The sequence below is a fragment of the Gymnoscopelus braueri genome (genome assembly GCF_963280865.1).
Source record: "Gymnoscopelus braueri genome assembly, chromosome: 15".
Taxonomy (NCBI): Eukaryota; Metazoa; Chordata; class Actinopteri; order Myctophiformes; family Myctophidae; genus Gymnoscopelus; species Gymnoscopelus braueri.
Genome location: NC_137620.1, coordinates 924749 through 940209, shown reverse-complemented (window position 1 = coordinate 940209; position 15461 = coordinate 924749). Strand labels below are relative to the sequence as shown.

Here is a 15461-nt window from a genome sequence, read left to right as displayed (position 1 = left end):
CTGCGTAGTAGTGCTTGTCCTTCTTTGGAACATTCCCACAAACCCTGGGCTTGAACCATCTGTGGGTGTCGACATTAAATGCATCAAGCAATCCGCGCCCCATAAAGTAGATGGAATGTTCGATCAGCATAGCTGACACCTGGCGGACACCCATGGAGAAACCGTCAAGGTGACATTCTCCTCTTCCAGCTGTCACAGGGGGCAACATCGTCCAGCACAGAGACACTGTGTTGAAGACATGCACTTCAGTCGGATCAGTCCACCCGTTTTCTTCAAAGCAGTAGACCTCGTGTCCAACTACCACAACACACTTGAGGTGCTTATTTTTTCTTCCATTCAGATGTACCACCCAGTGAAACATTTCACTCACCAACAAGATTCAGTGCTGATAACTAATTTAGGAAGTTGTAAGAAAGTAGGTTGATGACTTGGTAAATCACATGTAACTAGGACAAGTCATTTTAAAGGACAGTTACAGGGTTGTGATGACGATGTCGTGATGACATTGCATGAAGACGCCATCAAAATAAGTAAATAATACATTATTACACAAACCAGTGATTTTTTATTTAGCAGCTGATGACATTTTATTACAATATCAGTCTGAAACAATCTTCACATTATCTGGCAACGTTTAACAGTAACTGTACTTTTAAATTATATTTTCACCTACAGGTATATATTTAGAGAGAAAAATGATTGGTTTACAGTTTACACTGAAGAGTTGAAAAGTACTAAACCATGTACAAACATGTAAAACTGTAGGTGTAGTGCAGTGCAGTGACAGTGACTGCACTGGCTGACATTGTACAGTACTTGTACAATGTACAACAGTACACGCCAGTAAAAATATTGCCTAGGGCGCCAAATTGCCTAGCACCGCCCCCCCCCCCCCCCCCCCCCACACACACACACACACACACACACACACACACAGTAACATCTGGTACAGTAGGTGTTTCTCACAGCTGGGCCACCGTGTGGGTGTCTGATGTCACCCTCACAACAATGTGTGACACTTCACCGAAAAACACGTGAGCCATGCCGAGACCCCGTCATTGCGACTCAGTACAATACGCTACCGCACCCAAAAAAAACCACATTATGTAATGCTGGATAGAGTTTCATACATGCTGTGCATTAACTCTCATTCGCTCTCTGTGTGGGTATCAGTTACATACGGCGGTCTCTCCACACCACTCCCTGACTGTCTCTGCTCCTTCACTCCTCTCCTACATGCACCGCTGTCTCCTTTGTTTTGACCTCGCTACCGGCGTTGCCAGATTTTGCGAGAGAAATAAGCAACCAGGTCTATACAGATAAGCGCAGAAGAAGCAACTAACACATGAGCACTTTAAACCTATATATATATATATCAGAGGTCGCGTTAGTCCGATAATTGCCGGTTTTTACAATTTTTTTATGACAAAGTACGGAAAAAATCCGTACAGCAGCACGTTCATTAATTATCACCGCAAATCAAAACACATTTCAAATCCTCTCTCTCTCTCTCTCTCTCTCTCTCTCTCTCTCTCTCTCTCTCTCTCTCTCTCTCTCTCTCTCTCTCTCTCTCTCTCTCTCTCTCTCTCTCTCTCTCTCTCTCTCTCTCTCTCTCTCTCTCTCTCTCTCTCTCTCTCTCTCTCTCTCTCTCTCTCTCTCTCTCTCTCTCTCTCTCTCTCTCTCTCTCTCTCTCTCTCTCTCTCTCTCTCACACACACACACACACACACACACACACACACACACACCCCTGGAAGAACTTATAGTCACTCAATGTTAATAATATTTGTAGTAGATAACAGTAGCAAATTTTGAAATTTGCACCCTATGGCCAGAACAATATAGAAGTATGTGTTTTTGACTGGGGTTTGACTGGACTGCTGCATTACTACAATGACCATAATGCTTTGGTGCACTGCACCTCCTTGTGGCAGGGGAGGTTCCATGTGGGTGTGATCTCCAACAATAACATCCAAACAGCATGCCAGTGTTGCCATGTCTGCTTATTATAAGCGGCTTCTTTCTAAAATGTAGTTGATATTTGGGCTTGTTTCCAAATGTTTTGATTGTTGTTTAAACCAGTGGTTCTCAAACATGTTCATGTATTTTTCCACAGACCCCCATCTGAAATTATAATTTGTGCCAGGGAGCCCCTAACAAATATGTGTCAAAAATATTCCACATTTTCCCCTTATATGTTTGTATTTGTATGTTTTGTATGTTCGGTTTGTTTGTTAGTAATGTGCTAGTCTTTTCTTTTTTGTGTATGTTTGTTTTCATGTTCTGAAAAATCCAATAAAAAGTAAATGAAAAAAAAAAAAAGAATCCACATTTTGCACTTTTTTCCCCCTCAAGATTTTTTTGTAAATAGCAGATCTACAAGCTCACAATGGGTCGCGAAGCGTTGTGAGCTTGTAGATCGGCAATTTTCAAATATATAATATCCCATGTCTAGGTAGTTATCTTCTTTTGGGCTTGTTTTCATAGACCTGGCTGCTTATTTCTCTCACAATATCTGGCAACACTGGCTGTACCTCGCACACGTTCATCTAGTTACATATATGTCCAAGGATTCGTTAGTGATGTCATATCACTGACACATCCTTGGTATCTTTATGCAGTTCTACTTCCGTGTCGCATAGTATTGACATCACTGTCGAATCCTTGGTATTATGATCCTAGCCTTTCTCAACGGTGTTTGTTTTTTTTCAAGCTTGCGCTTATGAAACACTACACAGGATTATTATTTCATGTCAACATTCAAGTACAACTATCAGAAGATAACTCAGGTAAAGTAATGCCTCACTCTGCAAGGGGGGTTGCCCGCTGGCCGTGTTTCTGGGAGAGAGAGAGAGAGAGAGAGAGAGAGAGGTAGAAAGAAAGAGTGTGTCACACGCTGTTAAGTTACACCTATTTCCTGTTAATAATAACCAGTGTAAAATGTGCTGGATAGGGCGGTAAATGGGAGACACTTTATTGTGAAGGTACAACAGGAAGAAGAGAGTTGTTATTGCTGCTGCGTAGTTGTTGCTGCTGCTGCGTAGACTGCGGTCTCGGCAGTCAGACAGAGACCGCGGTCCGTTTACAAGTTACATTATATAAAGTTTTGTATTTAACAGTCAGTCACACACAACTTGTGAGTAAAGTTGGCAAGTTGCCCTACAGTTTAACAACAGTGCAGGTTGAAGATGAAATATCCAACACAGATGCGTAAATACTCTCCACAACAGCTATTACTGCAACTATGGCATCCAGGTGAAACACGACGTTAATCATAATCGTGGACCTATTTTTAACTCTATGAGGTGGACACGTTAAAACGTTACCACTTTGAACTGAATAGCTCTATGAGGAGACGACAAGATTCTCACAACTCATCAACTTTCCCACGGCTGTCCCAACAGACGCACGGACGGCATCCACTGTCTAACTATACAGTATATAACCTCCTGTGAGTGAGTAGTGGTCTATAGTTTATTGCCCTAACAGGTCAGCTGAGCCACGTTATGAAGGATTAATCTGAAATGCCCAATTTTGTGCAGTGCCCTTTGATTAGAAAATGCGTTCAAACGCAATTGACTATTGAGAAACCATTACGCACGCAGCATGCGCAAATGGTAATGTAGGTAATTAATGTATTTGTGTAAGATGACCCTGCTATATAAAATGTGTATATTATGATGATGTTCAAATATCTCAATCCAAAATATAATGCTGTAAGCCTAAGTGTTAGGCTGTATTTACACACCTGCTTGCCATTAATGCATACAAATTATTATGACCGTTATTTTTGTCAGATGTCCGATAAATTTGAATCCTTCCGGACATTGGGACCGGCAGATTAAAATCCTAGCGCGACCCCTGATATATATACACATCGGCTATTTTCCACAAAAATAAATCTAAAATCTAAAAAAAAAAGTAAAACATTTTGAACATTCTTTTTTACATTTTAACACAAATCTGGTACGGGGGTCCCTGGCACAAAATATTTTCAGATGGGGGGTCCGTGGACAAATACATATTAATTTGGGGGAAACATGAAAATGTTTTAGAACCACTTGTTTGAACAAACCTGTACCGCACTGTTGTGACGAAAAGAGCTAAGCCAGAAGGCAAAGCTCTTGATATACCGAGTAATCTTCGTTCCTACTCTGACCTATTGTCATGAAGTGTGGGTCATGACCGAAAGAATAAGGTCGCGGATACAAGCTGCCAAAATGATGAAATCAGATGGGTGGCTGACCTCTCCCTTAGAGATAGGGTGAGAAGTTCAGTCATCCGTGAGAGACCGGAGTAGGACCGCTGCTCCTTGACTTGGAAAGGAGCCAGCTTAGGTGGTTCGGTCATCTAGTACGGATGCCTCCCGAGCGTCTCCCTAGGGAGGTCCTTGCTGCGCGTCCCACTGGGAGGAGAACCCGAGGCAGACCAAGGACCAGATGGGGGGATTATATCTCCACACTTGCCTGGGAACGCCTCGGGATGCCCCAAGGGGAAGTTGCTAATGTTGCTCTGGAAAGGGAAGACTGGAAAAATCTCTGCTGGAACTATTACCCCCGCGAACCGATTCCGGATAAGCGATAAAAGATGGATGGATGGATGGATGGTTTGAGCAAAATTAGGAACCAAGCCCAAATAAGCAACCACACTTTAGAAGTCTTTTATCCCATTAAAACCATCTGGAAGAGCTTCTGTGTCATTTTAGATTTTAGCGTTGGCTATTCAAAAATAGCAGATATAGAAGCTCACAAGCGCAAGCTTGTACTGTACATCTGCTATTTTTGAAAATTTTTGATAAATCTTGAGTGTGAGAGAACTACTGATTTAGAGAATAGGCATAAGGTCTAAATGGGCTACAATAAGCAGACATGGCAACACTGCTTATTACTCTTCTCAACCTGCTCAATACAATCTTCTTAAACCATGACGTAAACCATGCTTATTATACGGCTTGGTTGAATGCTTGATTCTGATTGGTCAATCACTGAATTCAGCGGTGTGTTATTTCTGGATAATGACTGATGAGCTCAATAACAGACCACTGTCTAATCAAAGACTCAGAGCACCTGCTGCGCTGCTTGATTTTGTGCCGTATCCAACATGACAGCCATGTAAACAAACACACAATGTCATATACAACTAAACGTTGCTCTCAAGAATGTTTTTGAAAACATTTGAAGCGAGAAATAGACCGTAACCAAGAATGTATTCTATTTGATCAACTACACTTCCTTGTTTTCCGAGGCGACCGTGTCTGCCCAGCACAACACTTATGGAATACTTTCATTATATTACCGTAAGGAAGGAAATACTTCGTTTTGTTGTTACTTTTGGGTCAATTTATTAATTAATTTAATAAGTAACCGTGTAATGAGTGGGATAATTGACGGGTGTCCGGTCATTATTGAGAAATAAATCCCTTCAGGGTGATTAGCCACCTCCGCTATATGTCGGTTCCTAATCACCCTGTCGGGATTTATTTCTCGACCCGTCAGAAACCTGTATATGTTTGTCTTATTTTTTGTCTTATTTTTGTACATTAATGCCCTACTTGTTGTATAAGAGTAGTGACACGTCATGAGCTTGTAGATCTGCTATTTTGGTTATTTCAGAAAAATGGTGAAAGTCAAATTAAGTGGTTTAACCCATTAAAACTGGGAAAGCATCTGTGTCATTTCAGATTTTAGCTATATAATATAGCAATATACGTTTTTTCAGAAAACTCTTAGGATTTAGAACAGTGGTTTAGAAACAGTGGTTTTCAAAAATAGCAGATAAGCTCACTTTGTGCCATGCTGCGAGCTTGTGTGTCTGCTATTTTTGAACATTTTTTAAATAATTTTGGATTTTTTTGACACAAATCTTCTCCTCGTCCCTGGCACAGAACATTTTCAGGCGGTATGGAGCATGTAAACATTGACCAAACATTTAACCCATTAAGACCTGGAACATATCTGTGTCACTTTGGCTAATCAAAAATAGCAGATATACAAGCTCATATGAGCTTGTAGATCTGCTATTTTTGAAAAATCTTGAAAACATTTTTTTTTTTTTTTCAAAAAAACTGTTAGGATTTAGAAAACATTTTTAAGAATCGCCTCAGGTCTTAATGGGTTAAGAACTGTCAATCACACGGAAAATGCATAGTCTCAAAGCCTTGTGTTTCATGGTCATCTGAACCAGCCAGTCTGGCCACACACACAAACATAACAGAGGTACAAAGTAACCCAGTACGCCCTCAGGGGAAGCCCTGGGCGCTTGGTACAAAGTAACCCAGTAGGCCCTCAGGGGAAGCCCTGTTCGGTTGGTGCAGGAATGGAGCTGGCTGTTCATTACTGGTAAGTCCATTAGAAATTGAGACCCTGAAAAATTATCGTCTGTCGGGTCTGTCTATTAAAAAACACAAAAAGTCAGAATATGGAGATAAAGCCTGACAGCAACGATGCAATTACTTGCATTACTTTTGGGCCAAATGTAATCTATATTATTATTATTTTCTTCTATTGAACTTACACTTTTATATTTCAGACATTTCAATTACATTCTGATTATTTAAACAGCTTGTAGGAAGTAACTTCAGTAAGAATTTTTACAAGATACTTCCTTACTCTGAAACTACTACTTGACACCCCCAAAAATTCGGACAATTCCTCACCCCAAGACGCCTTGAATTAAAGGGATAGTTCACCTTAAAAAAAAGTTTTTCTATCGATTAGTCACCCCATGGAGATATATATATAAATATTACTTGAGTGCAGTTTTTGGCTCCTCTACCACATGTGGTCCAGTGTTGACTGTGGAGCGCTGACTAGCTCAGAGTGTAACAGCTCCTCTGAGGGACCAGTAGCAGGTAGCGTTTCAAAACATCACTACGTGTCATTGTTTCGTATTCAGAACAGTGGCACACTCACCCTCGGGGGTCCAGACCAGGCGGACCGCCAGGAAGTCCTGCAGGTTGTTGAGCAGCGTGTACTTGACCCGGAAGTGCTCCTGGGGTCGCACGGAGCTGGGACAGGCCGCCGTCATCACCAGCCGCGGACAGTCCAACCGAATGCTGGGCAGCGAGTAGTGGGTGGAGATGTACCTGGGGACGGAAGCCACCGGGGGACAATTAGTACCAAGAAGTCAAATGTTATAATTATGACGTCATCGCCTAATCGCAATTCTTTGAGACAATTGCAATTATTTTTACATAAGCGTCATAATCGTATCCATGTTGAAGATTCTGCAGTTTTTCAAAAACAGCAGAAATAGCAGATCTACAAGCTTACAACGCGTCACAAAGTTTAAGCTTGGAGATCAGCTATTTCTACTATTCTGAAAATTATTAAATATGTCAGAATTTCTTTGTATATTTATCTGCCCTATACAAGCTCATAGCACCTTACTGAGTGCTTGTATGAGCTTGTAGAACTGCTACTAAAAAAATACAGAAAATTTGTGCAAATCTTTGAATAGCCTGTATGTTTTAAAGCGAACCTTTTTAACTCCGATCTGTGCTTCTGGGGGTCCCTGGAACAACATATTTTAAGATGGGGGTCCGCGGCCAAATACATATCATTTGGAGCACCTCTGATATAGCAACATACTGTTAGGATTTAGAAGAAAAAAAATGTATTTGGCTGCGGACCCCCCATCTCAAACTGTTTTGTTCCAGGGACTCCCCAAAAGATTTTCAAAAATGTTCACGATAAAAAAAAAAGCAGATCTACAGATCTGCTATTTTTGAATAGCCAAAGAAATCTTAAAATGACACAGATACATTCCCGGATCGAATGGGTTAATGAGGATGAACACAGAAGACGATAATACCTGGTGAAGGGGAGTTTTGGAGTGGACCACTGCAACCAGAGGTACCTCCAGACCCTGCATTCATACAAACACATACTCGTTATTATCGTTTATCGTAATAGCAAACCACTCACAATAATTGTATCGTGGAGATCTACATTTATCGTCAAATTGTCCCTCCGTCATGCACTAGGATGAATAAGCTTTTGTTGAGCTGCAAATTCAGTTCCACTTAAACCCTCCATACTTGATTTTTAACTCATCGTTACACACATCGATTCGCCATACATAGCAGATCTACAAGCTTGTAGATCGGCTATATAACGTTGCTCCAGAATAGGGATGGTGGGGGTTCAAGTGGTTAATAAAAGTGGTTAATAAAAGTGGTTAATAAAAGTGCCATTTTAAGTCACAAATGTTCACAATTAAGAAAAAAAGAAAGCAGATCTACAAGCTCATAGCGTGGCACTCGGTGTCGTGCTATGAGCTTGTATATCTACTATTTTTGAATAGCCAAAGTATAAAATAATGGTTTAAGTGGTTACACAGATGCGTTCCCGCTTTTAATGGGTCAAGACAAAATATCCAAGGAGAAAAGCAGGAGGTTTTTAAGGGTCTGGAAACCATTTCTGTCATATTTTGAATCTGAATTCCCTCAAAGGTTGAACTGATGTTCCATTGAAGCATTGTATTATGTATTTGGGCTACTGAAGAAGTCTCAACATATGTATATATTTTTTGGTTTTTAACACATCGTGTGCCAGAGGTTTATTAAAACAGGGTACATCTAGTGCCAGCATATCTTCCATCCACTTACGCTGATATGTTGCGTGCTGTAGAAGCCCCGACGCATGTACTGTAAACAAAGCCTGCGTCCGAGACTGCGGAGGGTCCCGACTAACGCCTGGAACAATTATTTTTCTAGCGCGATCCTCCATTGCAGAGTGATCGCCGATCGAAAACGGCTCACTTCCACCACGTTAAAAAGAGATGGATATATTAAGCTTTTAGTCAAGGAGTTAACATTGGAGCGGACGACCGGAAGCATTTTTGACATGGATCCACATCCGGCCTCTTCTTCTTAGAGACTCCTTGGATGATCCCAAAGTTTCGTTAGAGCGCCCCACGTGGGAAAAAATATATAAAAAACAAAAATGGTCCAAAATGGTCCGGACCGTTTATGGCACATAACGCACAGCTTCTCAAACGGTCCGGACTGTTTTTGGCACTCAATGTGTTAATGTTGTTGTTGTTGTTATTTCACTCTTTTCTTTTTACCCCTGGGCACTGTGAGTGTTGTACGTGGTCTGTGTAGATTTGTGTAACCGGGTGGGACTGTGCAGTGGGTGGGAAGGGGTCTATGTAGGATGAATGTGGTGTTATGTACCGTCAAGGATTATTTATTTTATTTATCAATACAAATATTGAACACATTATCGTCATTGTCGGGCAGAAACCACATTTTAACTTGTTGTGTTTTTCGTAAATTAACGCCCTACTTGATCATACTATAGCGTCAGTTTTGAGCTTGTAGATCTGCTACTATTGATATTTTTGAATGTGAATCCTGAAAAGTAACAGTTTTGGACATAATGAGGTTTCCACCCGACAGAGATGATATGACGGTAAGGTTGAAAATGGGTTAAGTGCTCTTAACACATTGATTGCCTGAGTTATTTCAGATTTTTTGCAGTTTATTGCCAGAGATTTTTCATTGAAAAAAAAAAAGCACTCAGGAGCTGAGATACAAAATTTTTAAGTTTTAAGTTAACAAGGAAGTGGATAGGAGTCTAGATCTTCGACTAATCATATCTCCTTGGTCTTTGGGTCAAATTAAAAAAAAAAAAAAAAAAAAAAAAAAAAAAAAATTCTAATTTTGTTTTAAAAAATTTTTTCCTTAAAAACGAGTTAACTCGATCTAGGCAATCAAGTGATGGATTTTAAAAACGAGTAAAAACGAGTTAACTCGTTCTAGGCAGTCAATGTGTTAACATGTTTGGGGCTCATTTTAACGTCTACTCGGGCTTCTGTGTTTCACCCCATGACAGTTTTTAAATCTATTGATTCAATATTTAGGCATTTGATATTCATTTTATCCTATATAAACCCACTGTAACTTCACCTCGCTGGAGTCTTCCTCTGGTTGGTCCTTCAGCTGCAGATGGAACAGGAAGTTCTGCTCCTCCAGGGCGCTGAGCATGCTGGGTAAACGTGACGACTCGCTGTTGACACGGTAGAAGGACGCCATGGACACCTCCGCTGACTGGTGGCTGCATGGTAAGGGGGGGGGGGGGGGGGGGTCAGAGATGTTTAACCCATTAAGACCTGAGGCCCATTCTAAAAACGCCTGCTAATCTAGTTTTCTGAAAAACTTCAAACATTTTTTCAAAAATTACAACAAATGTATGCTTCTATATACTGTATATAGCAACAGAAACCCCAAAAGGGGTTCCCGTCCTGAAAGGTATAGTTACAAATAGGGGTTCCCGCCCCAAAATGTAACTTTCCTCTTCTACCCCGGAATTTGAACCCGGTTTCCTGCGCAAGTGCTGACATTTTTACCATTGATCATTGCCTGCTTGCTCAGCGGATACATCGAATCTTGACCATCAGTTAAAAATTTGTGTCAGATCCTGTGTACAGTGTCTAGGCGAAACAGGACATTTGGCACAATCTAAATGTCTTAATAGAAGAGCAGGGAGTGATATAAGTCATTTTGTATTAACATACTCTACCATACAGATTGGACAAAATTACATTTTATTTATGTAAAAAGTTACATAGTGCCGCTTTAAATATTATATACAAATTCATTATAATCCTTTTAATGAATTTCATTAACAAATTAAGCAACAAAAAAAGATGTCTAAACAAATCCTGAAAATCTTTTAACATTTTGGAATATTATTGAAACATTTTGATAAAACTAATCTTGTAGTCTTGGTCCCTGGCACAAAATGTTTTCAGACGGGGTATTTTGTATTTGCTATTTCTATTTAGATTAATGTGTATAATTCTGCCCTATGTTGACTTGATCTTTAGTTTAACTACATTGTTTAGTTATGTTTGCCAATTAAGTTTTTTCTGGCATTCTACTTTTTATTGTCTTGATGTGAAGCACTTTGGGTTGCAATTTTGTATGAAATAAATAATAAATAAAGTTATTATTATTATTATTATTATTATTATTATTATTAATTTGGGGGTCCTTGACATGAGAACCAGCAAACTAAAAGGCCTCAAGGTGTGGCAGAAATGGGGAACTGTGCTTCAAAACCACTTCCATAGCCGAGGGAGAGAGCACAAAGTGTTTTGCATTTTGTTCTTATACTGCATAATCTGCAAACTAAGCTTTTAGTTTGCTGGTTCTCATGTCAAGGACCTCCAAATGAATATGTATTTGGCCGTGGACCGCCAAATGTTTTCATTGTTCTGTTTATTGCATATTGTTTAATTAATGGTTATTTTATCCATCTGTAAGGTGGGAGGATGGTAACAATCACATTCACACATCTGCCGTGGTTGCCGTACGCTCAGCCACTGAGAAATGTTGAGTGGCGTTATTATGCAGAGATGTGTTCGCCTGTTTGGTGTCAGGTTTCTCTTACTGTTTGCCCTTCTCATTGTAAATGAGAACTGCATCGTTTCCTGTTACACATGTATTTGTTTTTGTCCATCCAAACAGGGGAGGGAGGTATTATTATTATTATTATTATTATTATTATTATTATGTATACCCTTTCCTATTATGTCTTTCTTTATATACTGTATGTACATAATATATTTGTTTGTCTTATCGTTTTTATTTAGGAGGTGGGGAGGGTTTCCTTTTTTCTTATTATTTTGTTTAGTTGTTACTGGAATATCTGTACAAAAAGAAAATACCAATACAAATTTCAAGTAAAACATAAAACATAGGTGTCTGGTAGCTGTAGTGTCTCAGTAAATAAAAAAATTAATAACAAAATAATATATATATTTTTAGAACTATACAAATAAACCTTGAATTTCCTAAACTGTCACTTTTCAGGAAATGGAAAATAAATAAATAACCTGTGTTCCAATGGATCCTATGTAGTTATTAATTAGTCACAAGCTCTTACTTAATTGAAAAGAATTATGTATAAAAACCCACAGACAACCGCTTTCACTGTTACTTTAAAACCAACCCTAAAACCAATAATTTGATGACCGGCAGCATCTCCTTTGTGTCTCCAACCAGAACCGCTGCCTACCGGTCAGCTGGTCATCAAATTATTGGCTTAGGAATGCGACAAAAAAAGATCCATGAATTCAAGTCTGCATGGGGTGACTAATCGATAGAAAAAATTTTTCTTTAGGGTGAACTATCCCTTTAATCTATGACAGAAACAGAAAAAGTTGAAATGAGGAGGAGTAACCTAACTCTAACACACTCTGAGTTAAATTAACACTTAATATTTGACTGTGGGTCACATAAGTTCTGGATTGCTGCATTATTCCATTCAATCCGGGAACGCACCTGTGTCATTTTAGATTTTTTTTTGCTATAATTAACTATTATTTCTATACTTTGGCTATTCAAAATAGCAGATCTACAAGCTCTTAGCGCGGCACTCGGTGCCGCGCTAAGAGCTTGTAGATCTGCTATTTTTGAATAGCAAAATAAATCAAAAATGACAAAGATGCGTTCCCGGATTGAATGGGTTAATGGGTTTGGATGGCTGGATGGATGGATGGATGGATGGAGTATATACAGTATGTATGTACAGTAACGTACCAGACATTGTCGACTATGAGAACGGAGCCGTCGGGCATCATGGGAAGGTAGGAGGAGTTGTAGTTGGGGAGGATCCTCACGTCTCTCACGCACACCTCCTCCTGAGAGCTGGAGTTCAACACTGAGGGAGAGGAGGAGCAGGAGGAGGAGGAAGAGATGAGAGGAGGAGGAGAGGAGAGGTCTTTATTAGCCCCATGGTGCAAAACAAACAAAAATCTATCAAGCAGAATATTACAAAACTGTTTTCACTTGCTCAATAGAGAAAACCTTCTTTAACCCATTAAGACCAGAAAAGCATCTGTCATTTTAGATATGAACCACTCTTTCACTGTCATAAGAAATAATGGAATTACCCACTGCTAGCGATCTTTCGATTTTCTTAGTCACAGAATATTTATCTCCAGTATGATCGATCCCCTGATTGTTGTTAATCATGGGGAGTTTCATTGTGCTTCCGCAGGGAAAAAAACGACCCCCCATTCGCTCGTTATAGGGCGTTGAAAATAGCATGTCTCGTCAAAAATACATAGTAAAACACAGGAGCACAGGCAATATCCCAAATATGTTAACCAGGAAGTGAATGGAGCGTACTGCTCCATTCACTATCTTGATGTACTATCTTGGGATCACGTGATCTCCTGGTTCTGCGTGCATCTGGGGATGAAATGGTCACTCATGTGTTAGCGAAGAGCGCCATCTAGTGGAAACACCCAAAAAACTAAACAAAAGTCATCAAAATCGTCCATAGAAGTGTAGGCCTTGGGAAAAAAGTCGTAAAAGTCATCCTTGGCAGTGAAAGCGTTAACCATTATCTTATACTTTGGCTATTCAAAAATAGCAGATATACAAGGCACTTGTGCCGTACTATGAGCTTGTAGCGCTGCTATTTTTGAATGCCAAAGAAATCTTAAAATGACACAGATGCGTTCCCAGCCTTAATGGATTAGTCGAGAACTAGCAGATATACAAGCTCATAGCGTGGCACCGAGTGCCACGCTACGAGCTTGTAGATCTGCTATTTTTGGGAAAAATTCATGAAAATGTTTGCAAATCTTTGAATATAGCCTATATATAAATGTTTTACTCAAATATTTTCTTCTGGGGGTCCCTGGAACAAAATATTTGGAGATGGGGGGGGGGGGGGGGGTTCCGTGGACAAATCATTTTGGGGGTCGTTGACATGAAAAACAGTTTGAGAACCACTGATACTATAGCAACATAATTTTTTTTCAAAAGAAAACTGCTATGATTTAGAAAACATTTGTAGAATACCCAGAAGCAAAGATTTGAGTTACAAATGTTAAAAAAAATGCACATAATGCGTTCTCGGATTGAATGGGTTAATCCATGTAAAATGGTAACAAGAGAAAGGGAGGCGCTGCAGGGATCAGTCTATAGACAGGTGCTCTTTGGTGACACAGGTAAGAACATTATGACCCAAAAAAGTAGACTTGCCAAGAAAATAAATCCAAGTCACTCCGTCTTTGATGAAAAAATATAAAGATTTATTTTTATCTCAAAATATAAAATGTCATATAAAATGACAAAATATTTCCGTGAATCTCTATGGGAAACATGAATGGGTTTTCGATCTGTGGCACCACAAAACTGCTATGCCCAATACCCCTGGCCTGGAAGAAGGTCAGGAAGTCAAGACCATCTGCCTCACTGTGACCTCTGCATTCCCGGCACCACTCACTACGGTGCGGGTCCATGTGGGGGTCCATGGACAAATACATGTTAATTTGGGGGTCCTCGAAAAAAAAAAAATTCGTTTGAGAACCACTGGTAAAAACAACATTAGGAAGCCTAAAATAAGCAACCACACTTTCAAAACAAGCCCAAAGAAAACGCAAGCCGCAACTGCCAATATTTACAAGCAACTTTACAGAAAAAGAAGCCCAAACTCGCTTATAATAAGCGGACATGGCAAACCTGATTGTGGTCGTGTCCGCAGGTAGGCGGCAGACTTGTACTTAAAGGGATATTTCACTTAAAAAAAAAAAAAAATTAAAAAATACAAAAATACAAAAGATCACGGCCCCCTGATGCATTAGAATGTCCTTCTAATGCGTGAGGGGGCGTGATTTTTCCATTACTTTTTTCAGTTATTTTATTTGAAAGTGAAATATCCCTTTAAGCAGCAGGGGTCATATAAAGGGGACATATAGCTTCTTCAGCAGACAGTCTGTGGGGCTGCACATGTCCCAATGACTCAGCCATAACCATATAAGGAGTTCCCAATGCAGCTACGCCCAAATATGGAGTTTGTTGTCTAACCTCAATGTGTCATCATGGCATCAGGCGCAAACAAATCAGTCAGCCCAAAAGGGGGGGGGGCATACCCATATATGGGCGTATACTGATGACATCAGATATTTCCATATATGGGCATGAAATGAACAAGGACTGACAGATACCGAGATCTCCATATATGGGCATATCGGTCGGATTGGCGGTGCGACGTGTGCATATACTGATGACATCAGCGATCTCCATATATGGGCATAAAAGGGACAAGGACTGACAGATACAGAGATCTCCATATATATTGGGTATAAAGGGGAGACAGTTACACAGACAGAAACAGACATCTCCATATATGGGCACAAAAGGGACACAGACCTATACAGGGTATAACGGGTACTCTGACACTATGACTCAGACATATTGGTCAGATCGGCAGTGCGACGTAGGTGTGAGGGCCACGCAGCGGCCTGGATTCTAGATATGAGGGCCCATTATGGTAACTTCTACTGTATCTAAATCTAACTGATATAAAGTTCACATTGCAGCGGTGTCTTTGGGCGGGCAGCCCGGCCGGACTGTGACCAAATATGGACATGCCCGAGGCTGACATCAACGCGTTATCGCCGTAGGCAAATTGGCCGGATCATGCCCAAATATGGACA

The 15461-nt window shown here is 40.2% G+C and overlaps 1 protein-coding gene across 1 annotated transcript in view; it reads right to left on the bottom strand.

Moving 5' to 3' along the window:
• trappc14 (trafficking protein particle complex subunit 14) overlaps nucleotides 1-15461 on the bottom strand; it is a 66814-nt gene that overhangs the window by 18161 nt on the left and 33192 nt on the right. The window contains 5 exon segments of the mRNA XM_080450592.1: nucleotides 6911-7083; nucleotides 7812-7847; nucleotides 7849-7865; nucleotides 9913-10060; nucleotides 12550-12670. Of these exon segments, the coding sequence (XP_080306718.1) occupies nucleotides 6911-7083; nucleotides 7812-7847; nucleotides 7849-7865; nucleotides 9913-10060; nucleotides 12550-12670 (495 nt within the window).